This window comes from Lissotriton vulgaris, chromosome 4_1 (genome assembly GCF_964263255.1).
Source record: "Lissotriton vulgaris chromosome 4_1, aLisVul1.2, whole genome shotgun sequence".
NCBI classification, from domain to species: Eukaryota; Metazoa; Chordata; class Amphibia; order Caudata; family Salamandridae; genus Lissotriton; species Lissotriton vulgaris.
Window position 1 is genome coordinate 334,733,655 of NC_141691.1, and position 26,888 is coordinate 334,760,542.

The window sequence follows — 26,888 nt, forward strand, 5'->3', positions numbered from 1 at the left end:
AATTGCGTTATGAGCCTTCCTGCTTTCTCAAATTTGTTTGAAAATGCACCATTTGTCCACACTTTTTTCAAAATTTTCTTGGGGGGGGTTCAAGGCCCCCGAACCCCCATAGGTTGTTCCAGCTTGCGCACTGCATGCGTTCGCTGCGGTGCAGTGTGACAAATATTTTATGCCACACCACTTTCAAATGTCACCAGCCGCCACTGCAATTGAGTCCAATTTGTGCTGATTAAAACTCACCAAACTTTGACCAATGACATGAAATTTAATTGAAGCAGTCTGAGATTGATGGGACAGACACTTGCCAAATTTTATACGGGTTCATTGTATGCAGTAAAACAAAAAGTGTGGTTTCTGTGTAAATAGTTTCCGAACCAAAATCTTAGAGTTGCTGTTGCTGACTCTGAAAGATGTAAATGTACTTGCAAAACTTATCTGTGCAAAAAGTCTGTAGTTCTAACAAGTTGGCAGGTCTAAGATTTTTTCAAATTGTTTTTTAAATGAACTAACACTTAAAATAATCTGCACTACAGAGTGAGTTGTCTCAACAGTTCTCTTTTCTTCCACCCCGAAAGTGTGATGTATGAGTGGACACTGAAACCTGTGACCTTCGAGTTTGCACTCATTTCTCTGCAGAGAACCTCTGAACCCACTGATCTTTCCTACATACACCAGATGCATCTTTCTTCTCCCATTGCTGTTCTCACGTTTCTGTTTGATGGACGAGGGAAACAGATGAAAAAAAAATATACGTTAAGAAATTGTTTTCAGATAACTGAAGCCAGCTAGCCAATTATTGTAAGAACAATAAAGAAGCACATAAACATTTCGAGCATGCCTGTGAAAGGAGATTTGCACACTTCTCCAAACAGTCATTTTTTCAAATAATTATGTTCTAAAGAGAAGAACTTGCCGAGGAGACGGTGTCTCCAGGTGTGATCCATATTTTTGGGCATTCCATGAAAAAGTGTGTTGCATGGTGGATGACTTTTTGAAATGGTACCAGTAGTGGTATCATAAGGGCACAAGAGCACTGGTACCAGTAGATCCGGGTGCCAACGCTACCGTGGATTACAAATAGGACCTTGACGGCACCCTTACAAATACACACAAGTTGCAGCATGAGCATTCATGAAGAGTGGCCGGCAACTCTCCTAGATACTCCGTCCCAGCACAGAAATTGATACTGGTAGCACTGGTAACTCTGGGATGGGTGGCACAATTACTAGGAGATTACAAGTGGGACCTTGAATGTACCCTTAGAAACTTACTAGGCGCATCAGTAGCTGCATGTCTGATTCTCCCCACCCGCCCCTCATTCCTCATTTTGCCCCTGAGTTTCACTCAAACATTTAAACTGAATTAGCACAAATCCTCTTCATTCCCCAGACCATATCATTCCGAAGGGGCTTTTAAAGTCCATTTTTTGCCCCCTCAGAATTTAAAGGCTGTGTCACAAGCTCAGTTAGTTGGTATTCACCACATTCCCAATAACCACTCCCATGGGCGCATCTAAGGCCCACCAATTAATTTACTACAGTGGAAAATCTCATGTAATGGCAGATTTCTCCTGTGGTAAGTGCAGTACACAGTCTTTAACACCTTGGCTGCTTTGAGTTTTCCCCTCCTATGCTGAGCTTTGATGTTTCCCCATTGTTCATGACGAGCTCAGCTCGTCATAAGCACAGCTCAACCGTGCCTCATGACGAGATGAGCTCGTCATGAGCAGCGAAGGGGTTAAAATCAGTAAATCAGGCCACAAATTCAGCTTTTTGCTGTGGCCCGTTTTAATTAAACAACCAAAGAATTAGGTCCATATGTTGCAGTTACAGAAGCTGATGAGAACTTCAGATATGGGGAGAGGATATGGCCTAACGGCTAGAGCGGAACCCGGGTTCGAGTCTCGGAAGGGACGCTATGATTTTGGGCAAATCATTTAATCTCCCTGTGCCTAACAAAATGAATGTGTCCATCTGTAATACTACTTCACGAACCTGATCAATTGAAGGGACTACGACCAAAAAGTACCTTTATGGCTCCCATGAGCCATAAAACCCTAGATCTTTTCGAGACCATGGTTAAGCAAGATCTTCAGAAAATCAAATGTGATAAAAAAGACCTACAAGAACGTCACCAACAAAGACATGGCTCTATTAAACAATTTAGCCAACAGTAAGAACATCATGTGTGTGAAGGCAGACAAAGGCGGTGGCCTGGTAATCATGAACACTACTATGTATAACAAAAAGGTTGAAGAACATATTTCAGATACCGACACCTATGCACCTTTACCGCACAATCCGACTAATGAATATCTTGAGAAACTAACAGAACTCGTAACTAAAGCAAGGGAAGATGGTGTAATTACCGACAGAACTAGCACATTTCTGATTAAGACACATCCTAAAAGTCCGTCATTTTATATGATGCCAAAAATTCATAAGAACTTGTTAGATCCACCTTTACGTCCCATAGTTTCGACCAGAGACAGCTTACATGAACCAATTGTTCAATTTATTGACAGATACATGCAACCCACAGTACAACAAATGGAATCATACATCAGAGATACTACTGACTTTTTGACAAAACTGAACAAACTAGATATTGATATCAATGAACAACTAATCCTATGCACTGCGGATGTAAAATCGTTGTACACATCCATTCCACATGGACCTGGCATTGAAGCCATGGAAGAAGCACTACTAGCAACGAACTATGATCGTCCCTTACAAATCTTTCTATTGGAACTAGTTATATTCACATTATACCATAGCTACTTCAAATACAACGACACCTGGTATCAACAGCTGATAGGAACTTCTATGGGCAATAGCGCAGCCCCAGTGTATGCCAATGTATTCATGAAAGCTTATGAAAAACACAATATTTATGCAGACCCACGATGGATGAATAATTTGAAATTGTTTGTACGTTATATAAATGATATATTCATCATATGGAAAAGCATGAGACAACAATTAGAAGAAGCATTAACAAACCTAAACACTTAGGATGAGAGAATCCACCTGACTTGGGAGTTGTCCTCAGACACAATTACCTTTCTAGATGCACGAGCGAACTTACGAAATGGCAGGATTGAAACTGAAATGTTTCGCAAAAGTACCGATAGGAATAATACCCTTCATTATTATAGCTTTCACCAAGAACCACTTAAGCGGAATTTACCACTATCACAAATGATGCGAGTGAAGAGAATCACTTCGGATGAAAACAAGATAAAACAAAAAATTTCTGAAATGGGTAAAAGGTTTCAGGAAAGAGGTTACCCAGAAACATTGACCAAAGAGACAGAACAAAAAGCAAACAATGTTTCAAGAAAGGATCTACTAAAAACTCGGGACAGACTACAAGAAAATAAAATGACGATAATATCTAAATATTCTACAGCCAGCATGAATTTCAAAAAAATTATTCGCAGTCATTGGAACATTCTTAAAGCTGAACCGGACTTTGAAAACTCGTTTGATAATCCACCCACTTTTGCCTTCACAAGAAGTAAAAACTTTGGTGAACTATTGATCTTCCAAAAACCTATCGAGGAACCCGCCCTTGCTTACAATGTGGAAACTGCAACAATATAATCAAAGGTAACTACCTAACCCACCCTATGAAAGGTCACAAAGTAAGACTCAGAGTTAATGCCACCTGCGATACAGCGAACTTGATTTACATGTTGAAATGCCCGTGTGGCAAAGTTTATGTTGGTAAAACAGAACACAAGATCAAGACAAGGCTCACTGAGCACAAATCCAACATCAGAACCAGGAATGCCAAATCATCTATAGCTACTCATTTTATTGAAGCTCACCAAAACATTTCTCAGCTACAATTTCTGGTACTTGAAGTCGTGGAGAAACATGAAGGAAGAGACAATAATCGCTTTTTGTTACAGAGAGAAAACAGTTGGATGTACCTATTGAACTCTCAGAAACCTTTTGGACTCAATGATCGCACAGAATTTATGTGCTATTTATAATTAGATATATTGATAAATGCCTTGTGGCAATTTTTTGCCTTGTACCTGATGCGTGAAGACAGAAAGTCCTTCTGACACGCAAGTATCATTTATGTTTTTATACATAGGAATTGATGTTCTGAATTCATGTTTTTTCATTATGAATTTTTATTTAAACATATTTTGTTTCAGCCGGTCTAAACTTTATTGAAACCGCACAATATTTACGTTTTTCCATTCCGCCATTAGTTGTGGTAGCGCTCTCTGATTGGCTGACTCCGGGTCACGTGATTGGCAGTTCAGCCAATCACGGCACACCTTACATAACTTTGAGAGAATCACAGTGCTACATTACGTTTAATTGGTAACGGGTTAGCAAGAATTATTCAAACACCGATCAAGCAGAAATTACGGAAGAGAAGCTTACGTGTTCTCGAAGTAAGTTGAAAGATTTTACCAGCATTACGATTTTGGATAACAATGTTAACTCTACATAGGGGCATCGTCTAACTTTAGGATACTTTATTTCAGCTCGCCAATTTAACCGCTTTTGCTACAATCTTTAGAACAACACGTGAGTGTTAATGTTTTTGTTTGCACTTCACTATTCACTAATGTGTCACGCTTGATACGCATGCCAAAGTCACAAATGCATTAAAGCATGTTTTTTCGTCTACCGTTTTTGTTTATATGTAAACATTTATTGAATACACCAGATTCAGTATGATGCTATTCTGCTTTGCTGTTTAGTCTTATGGTCCCCGAATCAAGGGCAACACTGCCCGAAATGCATTGGACTAAAGGATATGTTGTTATAAAAATCTAAAACGAATACGTGAGAACCATACACAGACATACTTATGAATAAAATAAGTCTGACTAAGATGAAACGAGTACAAGCTTTATGATTGATAACTGTTAAGAATCTGGAGGCTTCCAGACAATCTAGAGTGGAGCGCCAGGGGATGCTTCCATTGTCCCATTGGAATCACTACTACGCATATATTTACAGGCGCCACTGACAGGAGACGCCACCCAGGCAGCACCCTCAAACGTCAAAAATCTTTTTGAACTTTTTGAACAATCTATCTTTAAACTTTAGTGCTGTGCACTTCTCCTTCCTATGGTCTTTTCCATCTGCAATACAACATGTGCGCATGTAAAATGGTCTGATACCTTTGGTTCCAGTTCACACTATATAACCCCCCCCCACCCCCCAAAAAAATCCATAATTGTGTTTGCCATTTTCTGGGTTATGTGCGCAGAAGGTTTTGAGCTTGTGTTTTTGTCAATGCAGGATCTTTGAGACTGTTTAAACTCACCTTTGGGCCCCGAACATTATTAATTTAAGAACGAATGAAAGAAATAGGTTGTCTGATTGCGGCAAGCAGCACTTTCCCAAAATAAGTTACAACATTCATAAACAAGCATTTGCAATGCAATAGGTCTTGCATTTGTGAGAGTTTGAGCTATTGGCATTGTAAATGACAATGCCTTTTATTTACCATATTTTCTGGCGTATAAGACAACTTTTTAACCCTTGAAAATCTTTTCAAAAGTTGGGGGTCGGCTTATACGCCGGTCTCATTTAATAAGCAAGCGAATATAGCCCAAAAGTAGGGGGTCGTCTTATACGCCCAGTTGTCTTATACGCCAGAAAATACGGGATGTGTTTTGAAAAGCTGCAAGCGGTGCATAAACAAGCACTTTGTACTTATAGTCCTTGCTTACGAGAAGCAAGGCTGGTACTAAAAGAGCCGCAGTTACTGCCAGCCTTCCTTCTTGAAGCAAGGACTATAGCAACAAAGTGCGCCCACCCAGGTTTTCAAAACATGCAAATAAAATGCTTTCTCATTTACAAAGCCAATAGCTCAAAATCTCTCAAATGTGAGACCTATTGTATTGCAAATGCTTGTTTAACCGATAGCTTCCATGAGTTTCATGACACGGCATCTAACCCCACTACATGAATATCGATTCTGCTACTCTATGCTAATGTCATCCAGGGATATCAGGACAAACTAGTTAAAAAACACCAATTAATGAATAGGGTGCAGTGAGCTAGCGGAAGGCCCTTGGGAAAAGAAACATTGTTGTGACTGTTGGAACTGGCCCTTCTTTCAGGGTCATCCCCAAACTTTTTGCTTCTTCCTCCCTCATTTTTTCTGACCCGTGGCTGTTGGCAATAGGACTCTGAGCACTTTACCACTGCTGATCAGTGCTAAAGTGCATATGCTCTCTGAGTAAATTGCTATTGTGATTGGATCTACATGTTTGGCATATTTGTATCACCATGAAGTCCCTAGTAAAGTGCACAGGGTGTGCCAGGGCTGGTGATGACAAATGCTACTATTGGGCCTGCAGCACGGATTGTGCCACCCACAGGAGTAGCTCTAAAATGGTGTCTCAGGCCTGCCACTGCAGTGCCTATGGGCAGTTTAGAAACTGCCATGTCCTCCTGGTCAGTGTCCCACACTGACCAGGCCTAACCCTTCCCTTTTTGTGCACATCAGTCACCCCTATGGAAGGCCCAAGGTACCCCCCTGGGCAGGGTGCAGTTTATGTGAAAGGTAGAGCATGTACTAGTGCAGGTGACATGCTCTGATAGTGAATTACAGCCATTTTCGTTTTTCACTATTGTAAGGCTATCTTGCTCCATTGGTTAACATGGGGGATGCTGGCTACAGTGGCTTCCACCATTTCTTCCCATAGGAACAAGATAGGACATAAGTATCTAGTATCCCTGAACTCAGAATTTAATAACACATCTTTTAGGAAAGGTTGTTTTTATTAAATCCTGTGTTTGAGAACAGCACTTTTAGAAAGTTTCTGTTCTCTTGTCTGACCCTTCTGTGTGCCTTGGCCTGTTTGTGTATTGACTGTCTGGTTTGTGAGTGACAGGGGCTGGGGATTCCCCAGGAGGCTGGCTGAGTAAGCCCTAGGCTGAATGACTGCATTTGAAACCTGAGTGGTGGGAGGAGTTAGCACCTGGGCCTGAATAGGGCTGTGCCTGCCTGCCACAATGCTGGCTCCACCTCCATGCTTCCCCTCACTCTGAAAGGAAAGAAGCAGCCAGCAAAACAAAGTACTCAGGATCCTCCCAGAACTGGTTCAGACCGGGCTCAGGGCCCACATGCACTAAGAGAACAAAGACTTTAGGGGTATAAGTAAGGACCCCTGACAACAGAAAATTAGATCATCCTGGAATCAAGAAGGAAGCTCTGCCAAGGAGAAAGCTGACTCTGAAGAAGGAAGACTGCCCTGCTGTTGCTCTGCTGGACTGACCTGCTGTTGCTTTGCTGCCAAGGAGAGGGGAAGGACTTTGCTGTGTGCTGTGTCCCCTGTCTTGAAGGAATCTCCAAGGGCCTAAGAAGAGCTGGCTCCCTGTTCTGAAGTCCCAGGAACCAAAGGACTTCACCCCAACTTCCCAGAACTCTGCTGAGAGAGTTCTGTCCTTCCTAGAATGCTTGATCCAGTTGTGAGGCCTCTGGAAGTTGTACCTGTGCTGGGAAGCTTGAAACTAAACTTGAGAGACTTTTGCAATTGAAAAGTGTTGCATCGCTCGCTTGCGGAGCGCATCCCCGACAGTACGAGAAGTTTCCCGCCGCTACGAAGGTCGAGATCGTCGCAGTGCCTGACGCCGCTGCCAGAGCCGTCGCATCCTTTGTTTTCGGGACGCACCCGATCGGTGCGGGAAGCCGAACATCGCTGCGAGTGTCGTCGCAGAGCCTGTCGTCGTTGGGTGAGATCACCGCACCGCTTGCTTGCGGACCGCATCACGTCGCTGCGAGCATCTTCGCAGAACCATCGCATCGAGGAGCTGCGAGAGAGAGGATCATCGCTGGACTGCACATCGTCGCCCCGCAGATCGTCGTAGCCCCTACGAGATCGTCGCATCGTGCCTTTGCGAGAACAAACCTCCTACGGAACCTACGCACCGGAATCCATACAAGTGGCCTTCCTCCCCATACAGACCGGATTCGTCGCAACACGCCCGCTGCTGCAGCGGGGTTGTCGCATCGCCTCCCCAGGGTCTCAGGAGCAACGCATCGCTTGTTTTCCACCGCACCAGCTTCTGCGTTTGGAACTTTGTTGCCTCTAAAAGGTACTGTGAGTAAATGTGACGCAACTGTGAACTTTTCACGCATCTGTGGATTATTTTATCGCAACTTAAAGAACTTTGATTACAACCTTAAGAACTCTTTTGAAACCATATTCTTGAACTGTGTATGTTGGATTTTTGTCGTTTTGGTCTTGTGTAGTTTAGAATAAATATCTTTATTTTCCTAAACTGTTGTGGAATCAGTTTGTGGTGTTTTGACTGTGTTACTGAGTGTTGGTACAAATACTTTATGCATTGCCTCTAGTTAGCCTAGACTGCTCATGCCAAGCTACCTAGAGGGTGAGCAGGGGTTATCTCAGAGGGTTATCTCCTGCCGTGACTAGAAGCAAGGGTCCCTATTTGGACAGTGGTACCTACCTCTGCCAACTAGAGACCCCCAGTTCTAACATTGGTGGTCAGGCGGTGGGATTTGAACTTGTATTTGTACTTGACCCACAGTAATCGGTGTACATCACTAGTGAGTGCAGACCACTACGCCACCACATACTACGGTTAAGCTTTTTTGTTCTATTTTTGATCGTAACCCTGAAAGAATCCAAGCATCATGTCTCTGAATGGTAAACCAGCAAGTGATGTTGCAGAACTGGAGTTTGATATTGAAATGTTAAGTGATTACAACGTAGGTCAACTCAGGCAGTTCTGCAGGAACTTTGGATGCCCCATGAAGTGCTGCTCCAAGAAGGAGGAGCTACAGGAGGCCTTAAGGGCCTGGTGGGAGACCAAAGAGGCTGGGGAGACAGATGATGCAGAAGTGGATGAGGATGCACAAAGGGATGGTTTCAGGCCACAGGATCTGCCTGTATCCAGAGCGGCCTCAAGGGCTAGCAGCAACCATTCAGCTGACAGTTTTTCACCAGAGGAGTTGGAGGAAAACCAAAGGGCTAGAGATCATAAATTAGAAATGTTGCGGCTTGAAATGAAGATGAAGCAAATGGAAAAAGAAAGGGCGGCGGAGGAGAGCAAACATGCCCGTTCCCTAGAGGAATTGAAATTGACCTTGGCCCATGAATTAAGAATGAGGAAGCTTAAGTTGGAGCTCTAGAGACGTGAGGCCATGAGGGTCTCAGCTGAAGAAGTAACATGGGTAGCTCAAGAGGTGAGCTTTGCTGAGTTGGAGGTGGAGTCCAGCTCAGATGGTGGCAGCATGATTATGATATCTAGTGCGGAGAGAAAGGTACAAACACCCAGAGATGTGGCGCCTGACTTGAAGGAGGGGGTCGATATACACCAGGGGGTTCAGGTTTATGATGTAGTTCCAGTGGAGTGCAGTGTCACTGAAGTAGATTGGGGGACTGGCACAGTAGTGATGGGAGGGACACTCTACTGACTGTAGAAGAGAGGTGCAGGGAGAGGTGTTCCCCCATGGTAGAAACCTTGGTGTGTGTGTGAAGACCAGTCAGAAAAGTGTGGGTTCTGTGACAGAGACAGTCAGATACTGTCTTGGCAGTCTCAGGAGAGTGGTGTGGGGTACTTGTGTGAGGCACTGGAGGGTGAGGCAAAGGGTAGCTTGGTTAACAACTGTGGGGGGGCTGTGTGATTCATTTGTTGGAGAGCATATTTTAAGTCCCTGTTTTCCAGAGCTATGCCAACACCCGGTGGAGTGTGAGTTCTCTGATCCCAGAGAGCTTGCGTTGGAGGCAGACATCTTGGTGGATTCCAGAGAGTCTTAGGAGGCATTGGGGAGTGATCCCAAAAGGAGTGGCTTAGATATCTTCCAGACCTGTGAGGTGGAAGAGGTTCAGTGTAGCCCAGTTAGGTCCCAGTGTATTGGGAGGGGTGTAGGGGCTCATGTCCGGTCTCAGTGGAGAAGGAATGAGTGTGGGACGGTGTGTCTCACGGTGCCCGAAACCCAGTGTCAGGGCATGGCGGGTTCCTTAAGGGAACACCGGCTTGGGGACCTAGACTGTACTTGTAGGCCATTTGAGGAGGATCTCCTAGTGTCTGTTGAACAGGGAGTGCCTGCAACCAGGCCTCCATCAGTTCTGGTGTCTGGCAGTGCCACTCCAGTTGGGAGGGTGAAGAAGTCCAGACTGAGGGGTGAAAGGGGAGGGAGTCCCCAGTGGGAGAACCAGTGGGTCAGGGACCAGTCAGAAGTGCTGAGTCTCCCAGGAGTGACCATGGTGAAACCACTTCTGTCCTGGGGGATCTTCCCGCACTGTCAGGTGGACAGGGGTCGGGAGATCTGCATCAGGCAGACTGTCACGAGACACATGAATCATGTGTCGCCCTCAAGGGGGTACTATGGGAGTCCCCAGAAGTCCTAGCGTGCCAGGCAAGTGCACAACCGCAGGTTTTGGTCCCTGGGTTGGGAGACAAGGTTCAGGATCTGCCTGACCTGGGAGAAAGGGCATCTGTAACCAGTGCCCTGACCAATATGGTTCCCAGGGGTACCCCTCCAGTAGGGAGGGTGCAGCGCTCTGGAAGGGGGTGCAGAGGGAGGGAGTACTCGCCTCTGACCCCGGTGCAACCTGAGGGGTTAAACCCTAGGTTGGGAGACCAGTTGCTGGAGGGAGGGCCTGAACTGGTAGGAAAGTTGTGTCTTTGGTTGTCTTGGTGGACAGGGTTTCCCCTGGAAGGAGGGCAGGAGTCGCACCCTGGAGGTGGACTAGGCCACACCCTTGTGTTGGCCAGGTGGGTACTGTCTACTAGTGTGGGCACACCAGTGAGTGAAGTCTTGGTGCGCCAGGCAAGTGTTCCACCGCAGGGGTTGGTCCCTGGGTGGGGAAGCCAGGTTCAGGTATTGTCTGACCTGGGGGCATTGGAGCCTAGGTTTGAGGGCCAGGTCCGGGGTATCCCCCCTGACCTGGAATACCAGTTGCAGGATAGAACCCCTGAACTGCTTGTTTAACCGGTAGATTCCAATGAGTTTCATGACATGGCATCTAACCCCACTACATGAATATCGATTCTGCTACTCTATGCTAATGTCATCCAGGGATATCAGGACAAACTAGTTAAAAGAACACCAATTAATGAATAGGGTGCAGTGAGCTAGCGGAAGGCCTTGGGAAAAGAAACATTGTTGTGACCATACTGGAAAATGTTCCCAAACCAAAGAGATGCAGGGTGACTGACCTGTTGGATAGCACCTCACTATGATACTTTTTTGAAAATTGCGTACAATGCTCTAACACCTGTCACCCTTTGGTGCCATTGAGTACAGATTATAATACAAATTAAACAAAAGGAGATGCACCGAAGAAAGCGAATCTAGTTCATTATGATTTCTTCAAATTGTTTCTTAATTCCAAAATTCTCTTCAAATTGTTTCTTAAATCCAAAATTCATATTCACTCACAAAAACAGCCTATGCATTTCGTTCTCAAAATGAAAATTGTGGAACTTCATCAGGGCTTTTTAAAGTTGTAATCTATAGTGCCATGAGGATATATTTCTAAATTCAGCTTTTCCTTATGGTAGAGGAAAGCTCCAAAAGCCAAAGCTTAACACCTTATTACGTGTCAACACTTCCTTCCATGGCGCCGCGCGATACTGGAAAATGTTCATCGAGAACAGCAAGAACAACGTGAATGGAAATAATCAAACATGACTCTGCTTGACTGTGTGCTACAGAAATAATGAACAGTGTATATGCAGGAGGAGACATCCATTTTGCAAAGGTGAAGATCCGGATCAACGAGGCAAGAGCCACAAGTTCTGGAACCCCGCAAGCCGAACAACGATTTGCCTGAGCAATCACGTTGCCTTAACCACGTATGTTAGCGCGAATTGTTATGTTACCGCAAATTTATAACGCGCTCAGCTACCCAGAAGTGTCCCGGCGAGCTACCCGGAAGTGTCCCGGCGTATGTGCGTGGTTAAGGCAAAGTCGGACTAGTGTTCAGGATAGGCGTGAAAAAGAAAAGAAAGACAGAGAAAAGAGCAGGTAAGAGGGGTTCTGAGTAGTTTTTAGGGGGTGGGGTGTGGGGTTCGGGGTAGCATTGAGGGGTGGGGGACCAGGGTATTTTTTTCAGGGGTTGGGGAGGTTTGGGGTAGATTTTAGGGGTGGGGTATTCGTTTTTAGGGGTGGGGGATTCAGGGTAGTTTTTAGGGGGTGGGGGTTTGTGGTAGTCTTTAGGGGGTGGGGGATTTGGTGTAGGTTTTAGGGTGTGGAGGGATTTGGGGTAGTTGTTAGGTGGTGGGGGATTTGTGTAGTTTTTAGGGGGTGGAAGGGGGTTTGGGGTAGTTTTTAAGGGCTGGGAGGGGGGTTCGGGGTAGATTTTAGGGGGTGGAGGGGATTCAGGTAGTTTTTAAGGGGTGGGGGATTCGTTTTTAGGCATGGGGGATTCAGGGTAGTTTTTAGGAGTGGGGGTTTGTGGTAGTCTTTAGGGGGTGGGGACTTGGGGTAGTTTTTAGCGGTGGAGGGATTTGGGGTTGTTTTTAGGGGGTGGGGGATTCGTGTAGTCTTTAGGGGTCGTTTTTTTAGGGTGGGGGGTTTGGGGTAGTTTTTAGGGGGTGGGAGGGGGGTTTGGGGTAGTTTTTAGGGTGTGGAAGGATTCGGGGTAGTTTTTAGGGTGTGTGGGATTCGGGGTCGTTTTTAGGGAGTGGAAGGGATTTTAATTCGTTTTTAGGGGTTAGGGGTAGTTTTTAGGGGGTGGGGGAGTTTGGAGTAGTATTTAGGGGGAGTGGGGGTTTGGGAAATTTTAAGGAGGTTGGGGGTGTATTTAAGTCAAAGGGGGAGAGGGAGGAGGGTGGTAAACTTAGCCAAGGATAGCTGTTTACCATGCATGCCTTTACCATGACTGTGTGCTACAGAAATAATGAACAATGTATATGCAGGAGGAGACATCCATTTTGCAAAAGGGAACACCTGGAACAACGAGGTAAGAGCCACGAGTTCCGGAAGCCAGCAAGCCGAGCACCGATTTGCCTGAAAAATCATGTTGCCCTAACCACATATGTTACAGCAAATTGTTATTTTACCGCAAATTTATAACGCGCTCAGCTACCCGGAAGTGTCCCGGCGAGCTACCCGGAAGTGTCCTGGCGTATGTGCGTGGTTAAGGCAAAGTCGGACTTGTGTTCAGGATGGGCGTGAAAAAGAAAAGAAAGAAAGATAAAAGAGCAGGTAATAGGGGTTCTGAGTAGTTTTTAGGGGGTGGGGTGTGGGGTTCGGGGTAGCATTGAGGGGTGGGGAATTAGGGTAGTTTTTAGGGGTTGGGGGAGATTTGGGATTGTTTTTAGGGGTGGGGCATTCATTTTTAAGGGGTGGTAGATTCAGGGTAGTTTTTAGGGGGTGGGGGTTTGTGGTAGTCTTTAGGGGGTGGGGGTTTCAGGGTAGGTTTTAGGGTGTGGAGGGATTTGGGGTAGTTTTTAGGGGGTAGGGGATTTGTGTAGTTTTTAGGTGGTGGGAGGGGGTTTATGGTAGTTTTTAAGGGCTGGGAGGGGGGTTTGGGGTAGACTTTAGGGGGTGGAGGGATTCAGGTAGTTTTTAGGGGGTGGGGGTTCGTTTTTAGGGGTGGGAGATTCAGGGTAGTCTTTAGGGGGTCAGGGACTTGGGGTAGTTTTTATGGGGTGGAGGGATTTGGGGTCGTTTTTAGGGGGTGGGGGATTCGTGTAGTTTTTAGTGGTAGTTTTTAGAGGGTGGGAGGGGGTTTGGGGTCGTTTTTAGGGGGGGGTCGGGTCGTTTTTAGGGTGTGGAAGGATTTGGGGTAGTTTTTAGGGTGTGGGGGATTCGAGGTCGTTTTTAGGGGAGTGGGAGGGATGTTAATTCGTTTTTAGGGGTTATGGGTAGTTTTTAGGGTGTGGGGGAGTCTGGAGTAGTATTTAGGGGGAGTGGGGGTTTGGGAAATTTTAAGGAGGTTGAGGGGTGTATTTAAGTCTCAGGGGGAGAGGGAGGAGGGTGGTAAACTTAGCCAAGGATAGCTGTTTACCATGCATGCCTTTACCATGAAAATATGTGTAAAGGAATGGGTGGTAAAGCAATTTGTAGTTAAGACGTGGTCATTGTAGAGACCGAGTTGTTAAGGTATGCAATGTAAAGGAACTCGTTCCAACGTACAACCTTTTGCACAAGATGGAATCTAGGCCTTAACTGAGGCCTACTTAACAAGAGCCAGGAAAACACATATATGCAATAGGAAATGTGTTTCAAGTGCAATAGCATCATGTCAGTGTGTACATATAAAATTGAGAATAAATTCATGTACTACATGTTGTTAATAACAAAAATATGATATGCACAAAACTCCAACACTTTGCTCATGTATTTTGTGAGGGTTAACCATTTCATTAACGTCATGCTTTAAAATAAGCATTGGCAAAGCAAATTGTTTTGTCTTCTGTGTAGTGGAATCGTTCAAAGGAGACTTTAGAACATGTATAGTTTTTCTGCCCAGCCTACTCAACTAGTAGGTGGTGTTATATTTTACCAGGTTGTCAGAATTTGGGGATTAGAGAGCATAAGTTTGCCCTAAGGATATTAAAAACCAACCTTAGTAAACCATTTGTTTTGCACTCTCCCCTTACCTGTTGGCTATGTGAAAAACCAGTGTTAAAGCCAGCATCTCTAGCGGCTAAATATTTGGTGCCACTGTGTTAATGTGTAAAAAGAACAGTTGATGGACAGAATGCAGAAAAATTTCATACATTCACCCCAGTAGAGAGATCTGGGCCTAAATCCATCGCTTTTTCTCTCCCCATGCCATTCCAGTTTGAACCCAGCCATATGCAAATCAGTCTTGACCCAGCACCCAATGGGAACAGTCCAGCCCGAACTGCCAGGCCAGGGCCTCCCTGCACTGGAAACAAGCATCCTAGGACTGGTTTTGGGGTCTCGCCCCTCATCAGCCAGGGTGATTTCAGTGGCATAGAGAGCACAGGACCCATGTCTGCGCATAGCAGTTCCCCTCTGGGTTACACATGCAAAAAGAACAATCGATGGACAGTATAAAGAACAATGTCATACATTCACCCCAGTACAGATATCTGGGCCTAAATCCATTCGTTATTTTTTATGAGGGGTGTTACCCCGAAACCAGTCCCAGGATGCTTGTTTCCGGTTCAGGGAAGACCTGATTTGGCAGTTCGGGCTGGACTGTTCCCATGAGGCATAGTGTCAAGACTGATATAGCTGGGTCTGAACTGAGTTGGCGAAGTGAGCTAAAGAACGATGATGGATTCAACACAGACCTGTGACTGGGGGTGAGTGTCTGAAAAGTGTAAGTGCTCTGTCCATCATATCCTCGTGTTTACTGTGTTAAAGTGTGCAAATGCAACAAAACTTTCATTCTTAATGCATTTTCTTGTTCCTTTTTTTGAGTCCTTTTTCTCTGTACATACGATAGTTTTAAGGTTGTTTTTTAGGTGCAGTCATTTTTCTCAAATATACTTATTGAATTCTGATTATTAATGTTTTAACATTGTCTACTTGGGCGCTTTCATGGACTCGAGAAGAAAGGTTTGGCACGATTATGGAACGTTTATATTGAACATCACAACAAATGAACAACATGGGCAGCAGCAGATGAGGTCTGAAGAGAAATGCAGGATTGTAGATGTAATCACTTCAGTGATGGTGTCATGATAAATATTGGAGATTTAGCTTTAAAAATTAGCCACATAAAGCTTTGGGGTCATGTACAAATTGCAAGCAGTTTCTGTTGATCCTTTTGGTTTCCAAAGTATTGAAAAATAGCTGTAATCTGGAAGTTCATTGCTATTTGGAGCAGCCCAGTGATGGACTCCAGACAGGCCCGCCGGTGCCAGCCATGGACACAGCTTCCATTGATACAACAGGTGCAGTGACACTGAGGTTCGAGGAACCCGGATTATGGCTGGATTTCACTTCAAACAGGGGCCATGAGGACCATTTACTTCCTTGTACAAAGGCCCATGATACACTGGCAACACCACTGGTGCCAGCCTCTTCCCAAAGGTTTTGTACGTCCACACACCAGCCACTGTGCAATCTCAGCCTCTGCGAGGCACCTGTTCAGAAATAAAGCGCTTGTTAAGGCGTCAGCCGCGTTAAGGTAATGAGATCAAGGAATAGTTGGTCCCCGACGAGCAGGGTATTACAACAGGAGGGCAGGTGGAAACTGACGTCACTGCTGGGCTCCCTCAAAGGGTGAGGGTCCCAGGGTCAGTCATAAATTGTCTATATCACTTTTTCCTCCTGCAATGCACCGTTTGCTACCTCTTGTATTTTGTTTGCTCACAATTGTCACTTTTGCCTCATGTAACCTAACGTTTGCTTTTGTAATTTGTTCACTTGTAAGTTTCTCCTCGTGTATCATTGCTGTTCCTATTGTGAAACGCTCTGACATCTTTGGGTAAAGTCCGCGCTATATAAAAACGCATAAAATAAATAAACATATACATACTTTACAAGGCAGGGGTTAGTAAATAGCAAGGGGCTGGTCGGGGGGCTGGAGGGGCTCACATTGGGCTGGAAAGGGGCGGGCGGCGGGAGGGGGCGGTGCCGAGGCGCAGGGCTGGAGGGGGTTGTTTATACGCTTCCAATGGAGGCGAGAGGGGGAGGGCTTCCGAGGCGCCGCGGTTGCCGGAGCCCCGTCTAACAGCTCATTCCCATCGCCGGGGAGCGGGCAGCGGGCAGCGGCGGCGGCGGCATGAAAGCTGGGAGCTGCCCCTCGCGCGCGCATCGCCGGCCCGGGCTGCAGTGATGGTCCTGACTGCCGGGCGGCACGGCCGGCTGCTGCTGGCGCTGGGAATGGTCTGCCTGTTCGCAGTGCTGGTGCTGCAGTACGTGTGCCCGGGCACAGAATGCCAGCTGCTGAGGCTGCATGCCTTCATCTCCCCCTCCATGGCAGACCCCTATCGGACCGAGGACGACACCCCCGTCAGGTTTGTGCCCAAGTTGAATTTCTCCGACGACGACCTGCTGAGGAAGGTGGACTTCAACATCAAGGGGGACGACTTGATCGTCTTCCTGCACATCCAGAAGACGGGGGGCACCACCTTCGGGCGCCACCTGGTGCGGAACATCCAGTTGGAGCAGCCGTGCGAGTGCAAGGCCGGCCACAAGAAGTGCACCTGCCACCGGCCCGGCAAGAAGGAGACCTGGCTCTTCTCGCGCTTCTCCACGGGCTGGAGCTGTGGATTGCACGCCGACTGGACCGAGCTCACCAACTGCGTGCCGGCCGTGGTGGACAACAAGCGGGAGGAGCAGCCGAGGCCGTCCAGGTGAGTCTCGTCCGGTGCCCCCCGAGGGGGCGGGTCCCGCCGCAGCGCGGGGGGTGCAGGGCCGCTGCCCCCGGTCCTGTACGAATCCCACTCGCAGCAGACGGTCCCACTGCGCTACTGTGCACCATGGGACACTAATGCAATCCTCGTGCTGCGCGCTGACCCAGCGCACCATGGAGCACAGTAGACTACATCCCAGGGCCATGCGTTTGCACTGCAGGCTGTCGTGCGTTGTTTGTGTTATCGGTGTCAGTAAAGCCATGATCTGACGGTGCATGCTGTTTGTCGGGGATCACACCTAGGGCAGAACGGGACGCTGCTGAGCACCGACACTGCAGGAAGTGGGATGGAAATCAGAGCAACTGAACGAAATGATAGACATCTGTGAAAGCACATGGATGTACTTTGGCACATCAGACCAGGGGCAGGGACGTAATCTATCCATCACTGCGCGCAGTCAGCGTATGCTTCTGTGTTACAGAAATCACACCTACAGGAAAGAGCACGGGCGCTGTTTATGCAAGTGGTAAACCACATACATGATCATGCTCTCACACATTGGAGAAGGATGTGCAGTTCCAGATGTTTGACACCATGCATTAATACTATATAGTCTAATAATGGCCCTGTTGGCAGTGGAGCACAAGTTCCCCCACTGACCACATTGGGCCTTGCCCTGCACGTCATATGTTAAAAATCAGACCAATAACAGCATGAGTCTATGTAGGAACACTATGCACTATGGGGCAGGAATCCCTTCCCTGCACGCGTAGGACCTTTCCTGTCTTCTGCATACTCTGGGGCAGGGATCTTGCATCAGAGCAATGCTGATCCACTCCGTCTATAGGCCACACTTCTGACATCAGAGAACCGTGCTTTGATAATACACACTAGCGGGCATCAGTCACGCATCTAGCGGCACCGAGACATGGCTGGCCATGGGCCACACTCCTGTCAGCAGAGATCCGTGCTTTGGTAAAACACACTAGCGGGCATCAGTCACGCATCTAGGGGCACAGAGACATGGCTAGCCATGGGCCACACTCTTGGCAGCAGAGATCCGTGCTTTGGTAATACACACTAGTGGGCATCAGTCACGCATCTAGGGGCACAGAGACATGCCTGGCCATGGGCCACACTCCTGTCAGCAGAGATCCGTGCTTTGGTAAAACACACTAGCGGGCATCAGTCACGCATCTAGGGGCACAGAGACATGGCTAGCCATGGGCCACACTCTTGGCAGCAGAGATCCGTGCTTTGGTAATACACACTAGCGGGCATCAGTCACGCATCTAGCGGCACGGAGCCATGCCTGGCCATGGGCCACACTCCTGGCAGCAGAGATCCGTGCTTTGGTAAAACACACTAGCGGGCATCAGTCACGCATCTAGGGGCACAGAGACATGGCTAGCCATGGGCCACACTCTTGGCAGCAGAGATCCGTGCTTTGGTAATACACACTAGCGGGCAACAGTCACGCATCTAGGGGCACAGAGACATGGCTGGCCATGGGCCGCACTCCTGGCAGCAGAGATCCGTGCTTTGATAATAAACACTAGCGGGCATGAGTCACGCATCTAGCGCCACGGAGCCATGCCTGGCCATGGGCCACACTTCTGACAGCAGAGATCCGTGCTTTGGTAATACACACTAGCGGGCATCAGTCACGCATCTAGCGCCACGGAGCCATGCCTGGCCATGGGCCACACTTCTGACAGCAGGGATCCGTGCTTTGGTAATACACACTAGCGGGCATCAGTCACGCATCTAGCGGCACAGAGACATGGCTGGCCATGGGCCGCACTCCTGGCAGCAGGGATCCGTGCTTTGGTAATACACACTAGCGGGCATCAGTCACGCATCTAGCGGCACTGAGACATGGCTGGCCATGGGCCACACTCCTGGCAGCAGAGATCCGTGCTTTGATAATACACACTAGCGGGCATCAGTCACGCTTCAAGCGGCACAGAGACATGGCTGGCCATGGGCCACACTCCTGGCAGCAGAGATCCGTGCTTTGGTAATACACACTAGCGGGCATCAGTCACGCATCTAGCGGCACGGAGACATGGCTGGCCATGGGCCGCACTCCTGGCAGCAGAGATCCGTGCTTTGATAATACACACTAGCGGGCATCAGTCACGCTTCAAGCGGCACAGAGACATGGCTGGCCATGGGCCACACTCCTGGCAGCAGAGATCCGTGCTTTGGTAATACACACTAGCGGGCATCAGTCACGCATCTAGCGGCACAGAGACATGGCTGGCCATGGGCCGCACTCCTGGCAGCAGAGATCCGTGCTTTGGTAATACACATTAGCGGGCATCAGTCACGCATCTAGCGGCACGGAGACATGTCTGGCCATGGGCCGCACTCCTGGCAGCAGAGATCCGTGCTTTGATAATACACACTAGCGGGCATCAGTCACGCTTCAAGCGGCACAGAGACATGGCTGGCCATGGGCCACACTCCTGGCAGCAGAGATCCGTGCTTTGGTAATACACACTAGCGGGCATCAGTCACGCATCTAGCGGCACAGAGACATGGCTGGCCATGGGCCGCACTCCTGGCAGCAGAGATCCGTGCTTTGGTAATACACACTAGCGGGCATCAGTCACGCATCTAGCGGCACAGAGACATGGCTGGCCATGGGCCGCACTCCTGGCAGCAGAGATCCGTGCTTTGATAATACACACTAGCGGGCATCATTCACGCTTCAAGCGGCACAGAGACATGGCTGGCCATGGGCCACACTCCAGGCAGCAGAGATCCGTGCTTTGGTAATACACACTAGTGGGCATCACGCATCTAGCGGCATGCCTGGCCATGGGCCACACTCCTGTCAGCAGGGATCCGTGCTTTGAAAATACACACTAGTGGGCATCAGTCACGCATCTAGTGGCACAGAGCCAAGCCTGGCCATGGGCCATACTTCTGACAGCAGAGATCTGTGCTTTGATAATGCACACTAGTGGGCATCAGTCACGCATCTAGCAGCACAGAGCCATGCCTGGCCATGGGCCACACTTCTGACAGCAGAGATCCGTGCTTTGGTAATACACACTAGCGGGCATCAGTCACGCATCTAGCGGCACAGAGCCATGCCTGGCCATGGGCCACACTTCTGACAGCAGAGATCCGTGCTTTGGTAATACACACTAGCGGGCATCAGTCACGCATCTAGCGGCACGGAGACATGTCTGGCCATGGGCCGCACTCCTGGCAGCAGAGATCCGTGCTTTGATAATACACACTAGCGGGCATCAGTCACGCTTCAAGCGGCACAGAGACATGGCTGGCCATGGGCCACACTCCTGGCAGCAGAGATCCGTGCTTTGGTAATACACACTAGCGGGCATCAGTCACGCATCTAGCGGCACAGAGACATGGCTGGCCATGGGCCGCACTCCTGGCAGCAGAGATCCGTGCTTTGGTAATACACACTAGCGGGCATCAGTCACGCATCTAGCGGCACAGAGACATGGCTGGCCATGGGCCGCACTCCTGGCAGCAGAGATCCGTGCTTTGATAATACACACTAGCGGGCATCATTCACGCTTCAAGCGGCACAGAGACATGGCTGGCCATGGGCCACACTCCAGGCAGCAGAGATCCGTGCTTTGGTAATACACACTAGTGGGCATCACGCATCTAGCGGCATGCCTGGCCATGGGCCACACTCCTGTCAGCAGGGATCCGTGCTTTGAAAATACACACTAGTGGGCATCAGTCACGCATCTAGTGGCACAGAGCCAAGCCTGGCCATGGGCCATACTTCTGACAGCAGAGATCTGTGCTTTGATAATGCACACTAGTGGGCATCAGTCACGCATCTAGCGGCACAGAGCCATGCCTGGCCATGGGCCACACTTCTGACAGCAGAGATCCGTGCTTTGGTAATACACACTAGCGGGCATCAGTCACGCATCTAGCGGCACAGAGCCATGCCTGGCCATGGGCCACACTTCTGACAGCAGAGATCCGTGCTTTGGTAATACACACTAGCGGGCATCAGTCACGCATCTAGGGGCACAGAGACATGGCTAGCCATGGGCCACACTCCTGGCAGCAGAGATCCGTGCTTTGGTAATACACACTAGCGGGCATCAGTCACGCATCTAGCGGCACGGAGACATGGCTGGCCATGGGCCGCACTCCTGGCAGCAGAGATCCGTGCTTTGATAATACACACTAGCGGGCATCAGTCACGCATCTAGTGACACAGAGCCATGTATGGCCATGGGCCACACTGCTGACAGCAGAGATCCGTGCTTTGGTAATACACACTAGTGGGCATCACGCATCTAGCGGCACAGAGCCATGCCTGGCCATGGGCCACACTTCTGACAGCAGAGATCCGTGCTTTGGTAATACACACTAGCGGGCATCAGTCACGCATCTAGGGGCACAGAGACATGGCTAGCCATGGGCCACACTCCTGGCAGCAGAGATCCGTGCTTTGGTAATACACACTAGCGGGCATCAGTCACGCATCTAGCGGCACGGAGACATGGCTGGCCATGGGCCGCACTCCTGGCAGCAGAGATCCGTGCTTTGATAATACACACTAGCGGGCATCAGTCACGCATCTAGTGACACAGAGCCATGTATGGCCATGGGCCACACTGCTGACAGCAGAGATCCGTGCTTTGGTAATACACACTAGCGGGCATCAGTCACGCTTCAAGCGGCACAGAGACATGGCTGGCCATGGGCCACACTCCTGGCAGCAGAGATCCGTGCTTTGATAATACACACTAGTGGGCATCAGTCACGCTTCAAGCGGCACAGAGACATGGCTGGCCATGGGCCACACTCCTGGCAGCAGAGATCCGTGCTTTGATAATACACACTAGCGGGCATCAGTCACGCATCTAGCGGCACAGAGCCATGCCTGGCCATGGGCCACACTTCTGACATCAGAGATCCGTGCTTTGGTAATACACACTAGCGGGCATCAGTCACGCATCTAGCGGCACAGAGCCATGCCGAGCCACTCCGGCCGTAGGCCACCCACACTTCTGACAGTAGTGATCCGTGCTCTGACAACGCATTATCGGGGAGTAGTCACGCATCTTGCAGCACAGAGCCATACCCTGCATCTGTGGGCACAGACCACACCGGAGAACTGTTCTCTGACCCTGCACAGACTGGTGCTGGATTGGTGGCCTGCAGTGTGGTTCCTGGCCTGATTCTGCACCCCGTGTATTAGTACTCACCTCTTCAGCAACGCTAAGCCATGAGAAGGTAGTGCAGGGCACTTCTGTGGTCACAGGTGAAACCACACATGACCATGGCCTAACGTTGCATAGTAAGAGGAGCCACACCTGCACCACATGCTGCCATAACTTTGGAAACAAACGAAAAGGAATCGCGCTCTAACAGAAAAGATGTATGCCCTGGTATTAGGGGCAATGCCACTCCTGCAGTAGTTCTGATGCTGTACACTGTGGTGCAGGAAGGGCACATCATGCAGCTGTAGACTAGGGTTGTGGGATAGTTGCTTAGTTTGTTTTTGCCTTTTTACACAGAATGACCGCATAATCATGCAAAATGCACCCCACACTCAAAAAAGTTCCCAAAAGATCTATTCCGGTAAAAATTCAACTTGAACATTGAATTTCGAGTTGATTTGTAGTCACTTGCATTCAAAACAGTGGTGCTCGCATTCGTCTATGTAGTTTTGTACTGAACAATTACTCGAACGGGCTGCTCGGGTAGAAAATCTACCTGAGCTGCCGCTTGTGTCCAAAATTACCCATATGGTACATCTCCTGTGAAAAACCCTTCCCAAAATCATGCAGTGTGACATAATGGCATAATCTAGGTAATGTCGTGCCTACTCTTCGTGCTGCATGTTGAGGGGCAGTGTGGCATCCTCAGCAGCCCAGGGTGGCCATCTGTGAATGCTGACAGATATACAGTCACACAAACCTAGTAGCACAGACTTGATATCGCCACGACGTTGCACACTTAGGCCATCTTTCAATACCCCACGATTGAAAACCCAGGGAATGTATACTTTCTACCATCCCTGCTCAATACCCCAATACTGTTCACCCCTTGAAAGCGAACCTCTTACACTGCCACACCACTGAACAAAGGTCTGGTATTGGATGCATGGAGGCACCAATCACATCATTCTCTTCACTGTGCTGTGTAGCACTGTGGTCCCTGCACACTCAATGTTACTAACACCACCGGCATACCAAATGCTCTCCTTGAGTTGGTGTCATTCCTGTAAATCTCCACAATCCAGCCACTGTCTATCCAGGCCCTGCTAGAGTCAGTTATGAGCTATGCACACACATAACCTATCTTGGTGCCACATCTCTTTGATGCCGCACAGTGTTACATGTAGCTGGTGTGCAACAACCATTAGAAGCACAGATAAAGGGAGATACCAACAGACCTACCATGGGGTCGAAGCCCACTGTGAGCAGAGCATCTGGGACAGGCACATTGGCAGAATCTCTTGTTCTGGGGGTTTGTGGGGAGGTGGGCGTGGTTTCCTCACAACAACATTGGTGTCTGTCACCTGGTCCAGTTGGGCTCTGCAGGCTGAACAATTCAGGCAAAATACACGTGCAGCCCAGGGCAGAGGTGTGCGTGGTTCCAGGGCTCTTGCTCCCAGATTAGGGGGGGGGGGGGGGGGGGGGGTGGAGGTGATCATGGTGGCAGTGAGGGCGGCCTGTGGAGCAGAAGATGCCAGGCAGCTGGGGGTGGCTGGTCTTTGGTTGGTGTAGTTGACATGTCTGGATCTTCCTGTCATTGAAAGGTGAAGAAAACCACGGAAAGATCTCCCATATAGTGGCAGGACAACCAAAGCGCCAAGAAGCAACGCACAGCAATGACAGTAACTATCATAGAAGTTTTTGGTTTGGTGTAGGTGGTAATTTGTATTTTTTTGTTGTGTTTATGGCCACTTGCACCTTCTCTTGTGCTTTCCACATTGATGTCCCCTCCCATTCTAGGCCAGTTAATTAGATCACCATTAACAGCTGTGATCCATTCAGGCCAGAATCTTGTGTCGATCTCAGCTTTAAGCCAACGAGTCTGCAGAGGCAGGACTGATTCTACCGCAGCCAAGGGAAGAAGCAGGGTCAATATTTTTATAGCAGTGATAGGTCATTCAACGTTACCCTTTCTTGTCTTGGGTACTGGCTGGGGCGTAGCTGACATTGGTGCAGCAGGTGCAGTGGCCCCGGGAACCACAGGCCTGAGAGTCCCACAGAACCCTGCATGGCGCTGTATTTTATAATTTAAACAACAGCCCATGAGGACCCATCGCGCTGGGCTCTGCCGGGTGCTTTTTGTGGCACGGATTGACTACCCACGGGTGTTTTGGTGGGACCCACATTGTTGCATCGCAGTAGGTTGGGGGGTTATCTGCGCCATGCCCCTAGACCCGTTTCACTGCGTTTAACATGCCCCGGAAGTAAATGCTCATTTTACCCTCAGTGCAGCAGGTGTAACATTTACGATGCGGCACGCGATTCATTGGCCAGCGTGTAGTCTCCGAGCAGGACAGGGTGGTCGCGCGTCTCGCTGTGGCGGAGCAGTCAGAGTGTGAAAGGCTCGTGCAATTGTGGTTTTTGAGTAAAGAATTGTGCGGGGAGGGGGCGGGGGGCTTGACCTTTTAGTCACACTACAGCCCGAACCCCTACTTGCGTTTGGATTACATTAAAAACGCATTTTAAATGAAGTGCCGGTCCGGGGTCCTGCATCCTTGCGCTGCGCCCCCGCACACCTGACACCCGACGGCTTCACAGTACAGAGCGTTAATGATTTGCCGAGAAACACGCAGAGCTCTTGTAATACACGTTTGACTGCAGTTCTATATATTTTTTTCTTATACACGCGCGTTGTATTGATAATGAAGCTTCATTGCATTTCTGTTCGTCCTGAACCGAGTGTAATACGCTGCTTTAAAAAGCACACGTACCTTGCACGTTTACAGGGCGCGCTTTTCAATGTTCGAATTCACAATCAAATTATTTTCCGAAGAAACAGCAGCACAAAAACAGTAAGGCAAAAACGCCACCTGTCCCTGCTTTGCTGCTAAAAAATAATAACTTCTATAACGGGGCATATGCATTAGTTTCTCTACTGTAGCTCAGCGGTTTGCAAGTTTCCATTTACTCCGTGTGAACACGGGTCCGAATGCAGGGTTCATTCTTTTTGACTCGATTCTAGGCGCCTAGAGAGATATTCCAGTGACGTAACCAGAGTGACAGAGCATCCCCACAATTAGAGGTGGTGGGGGTAGGGGGCTGAGAATCAAGTGCCTTACAGACGCGCACAGACTGAGAGACAACCCCCCACCCACACACACACGTACTGCCAGGGGTTGCGTTTGTTATCAATGATAACTTCCCCAGACCTGCTGAAATCCTGGCTCAAAAGACGCGTTCTCCCTGTCCACCGCATAACAACAGCCCCATGATTTTGGCAGCGTGTTTGGGAATTTCATGGACGTGGATTCTGTTCTAAAACAGATGACTCATTCAAGCCCTCTGAGAAATGTCATCGCCCCCATTATTACAGCAGTGACGGTGTACACGATGGAAGAGTGGCTATTCGTGCCTTAGATGCCATTGTCTGTAGTTTTAGCCTGGGCCTTTGTGAAACCACAAGGGTTCATCTGATGCACAAAGGGACGCGACGTGCTCTAAACTGCCACACGTTTTTTTGATGCCTTAAGTAGGTAGTTCCAGATGGCTATGTACCGGACAGCAGTGTTTCTTGCCACAAAGCGTGTTTTTTTCCTATTCAGTGGCCATGCTTTTCACACATCCTCTGTTGGAGAGCCTTCTTCAATTTGCACAGAAACAAAACTGACCAGGCAGACACATGTTATGCTAAAGGTGACAGTGCCTGCTACAGTGACACCTCACGCTTCACAACTTGCGGGAGGGGGGGGGCATTGATGTGTAGGGTGGGCCAGTGTATGTTTTCGTGCTGTTGACGACCTGTAAATGCACTTGCCTCTGGCTTATTTTCATGTTTGGCAATGAAGCGCAGGCCATGTATTGCTAGTTTGGAGTGCATGTCAAACCAGTGATATATCAGTGGCGACGAAAAGTATGTGGATAAGCTCCTCTATTGTGTACTTGGCCTCACACAAAAGTGATGGGAGCCTTAACGCTGACACTCTTTTTATATTTCCCCAGCAGTAAAATGTTGCTTTACAACTTGTTCACTGCACCAATGAACGTGATGTTGTTTTTACCTTTACAAAAAAATCAAACGATCCCAACAGCAGCCAGTTTCTCAGCTATGAGCTTACTGCCATAAGGCCGATGGTGGTGTCTGTATTAGACGCTTGAATGATCCGTGATCACTGGCCATATAGTAACAGGGAAGGCCGATGCCTTGTGGCTAAAATCACAGCATGTTGAATTATCCTCAGTGGATGATCAGGCAAGCGCACTGGGCAGAAACCATGCTGGATGGATGCCAAATGCTAACAAAATTGCCAGAGGACATGGATATGAACATGCCCCCTCCTTTCAACCACAGGCCATTATATCGCCCATCAGTGCTGATTAGAGGTTAAAATAACAGAGAATATGTTGGGACAGATGTGTGGCGTTGGAAGGCCGGTTTTGAGCCGCTAGTGGCAAACATGAACTTTGC

The 26,888-nt window shown here is 48.5% G+C and overlaps 1 protein-coding gene across 1 annotated transcript in view; it reads left to right on the plus strand.

The window, feature by feature from the left end:
* Nucleotides 1–16,601: 16,601 nt before the first annotated feature.
* HS6ST2 (heparan sulfate 6-O-sulfotransferase 2) overlaps nucleotides 16,602–26,888 on the plus strand; it is a 945,195-nt gene continuing 934,908 nt past the window's right edge. Inside the window, exon 1 of the mRNA XM_086918700.1 lies at nucleotides 16,602–17,249. Coding sequence (XP_086774826.1) covers nucleotides 16,729–17,249 — 521 coding nt within the window. The 5' untranslated portion in view covers nucleotides 16,602–16,728. The remainder of the gene's footprint in view (nucleotides 17,250–26,888) is intronic.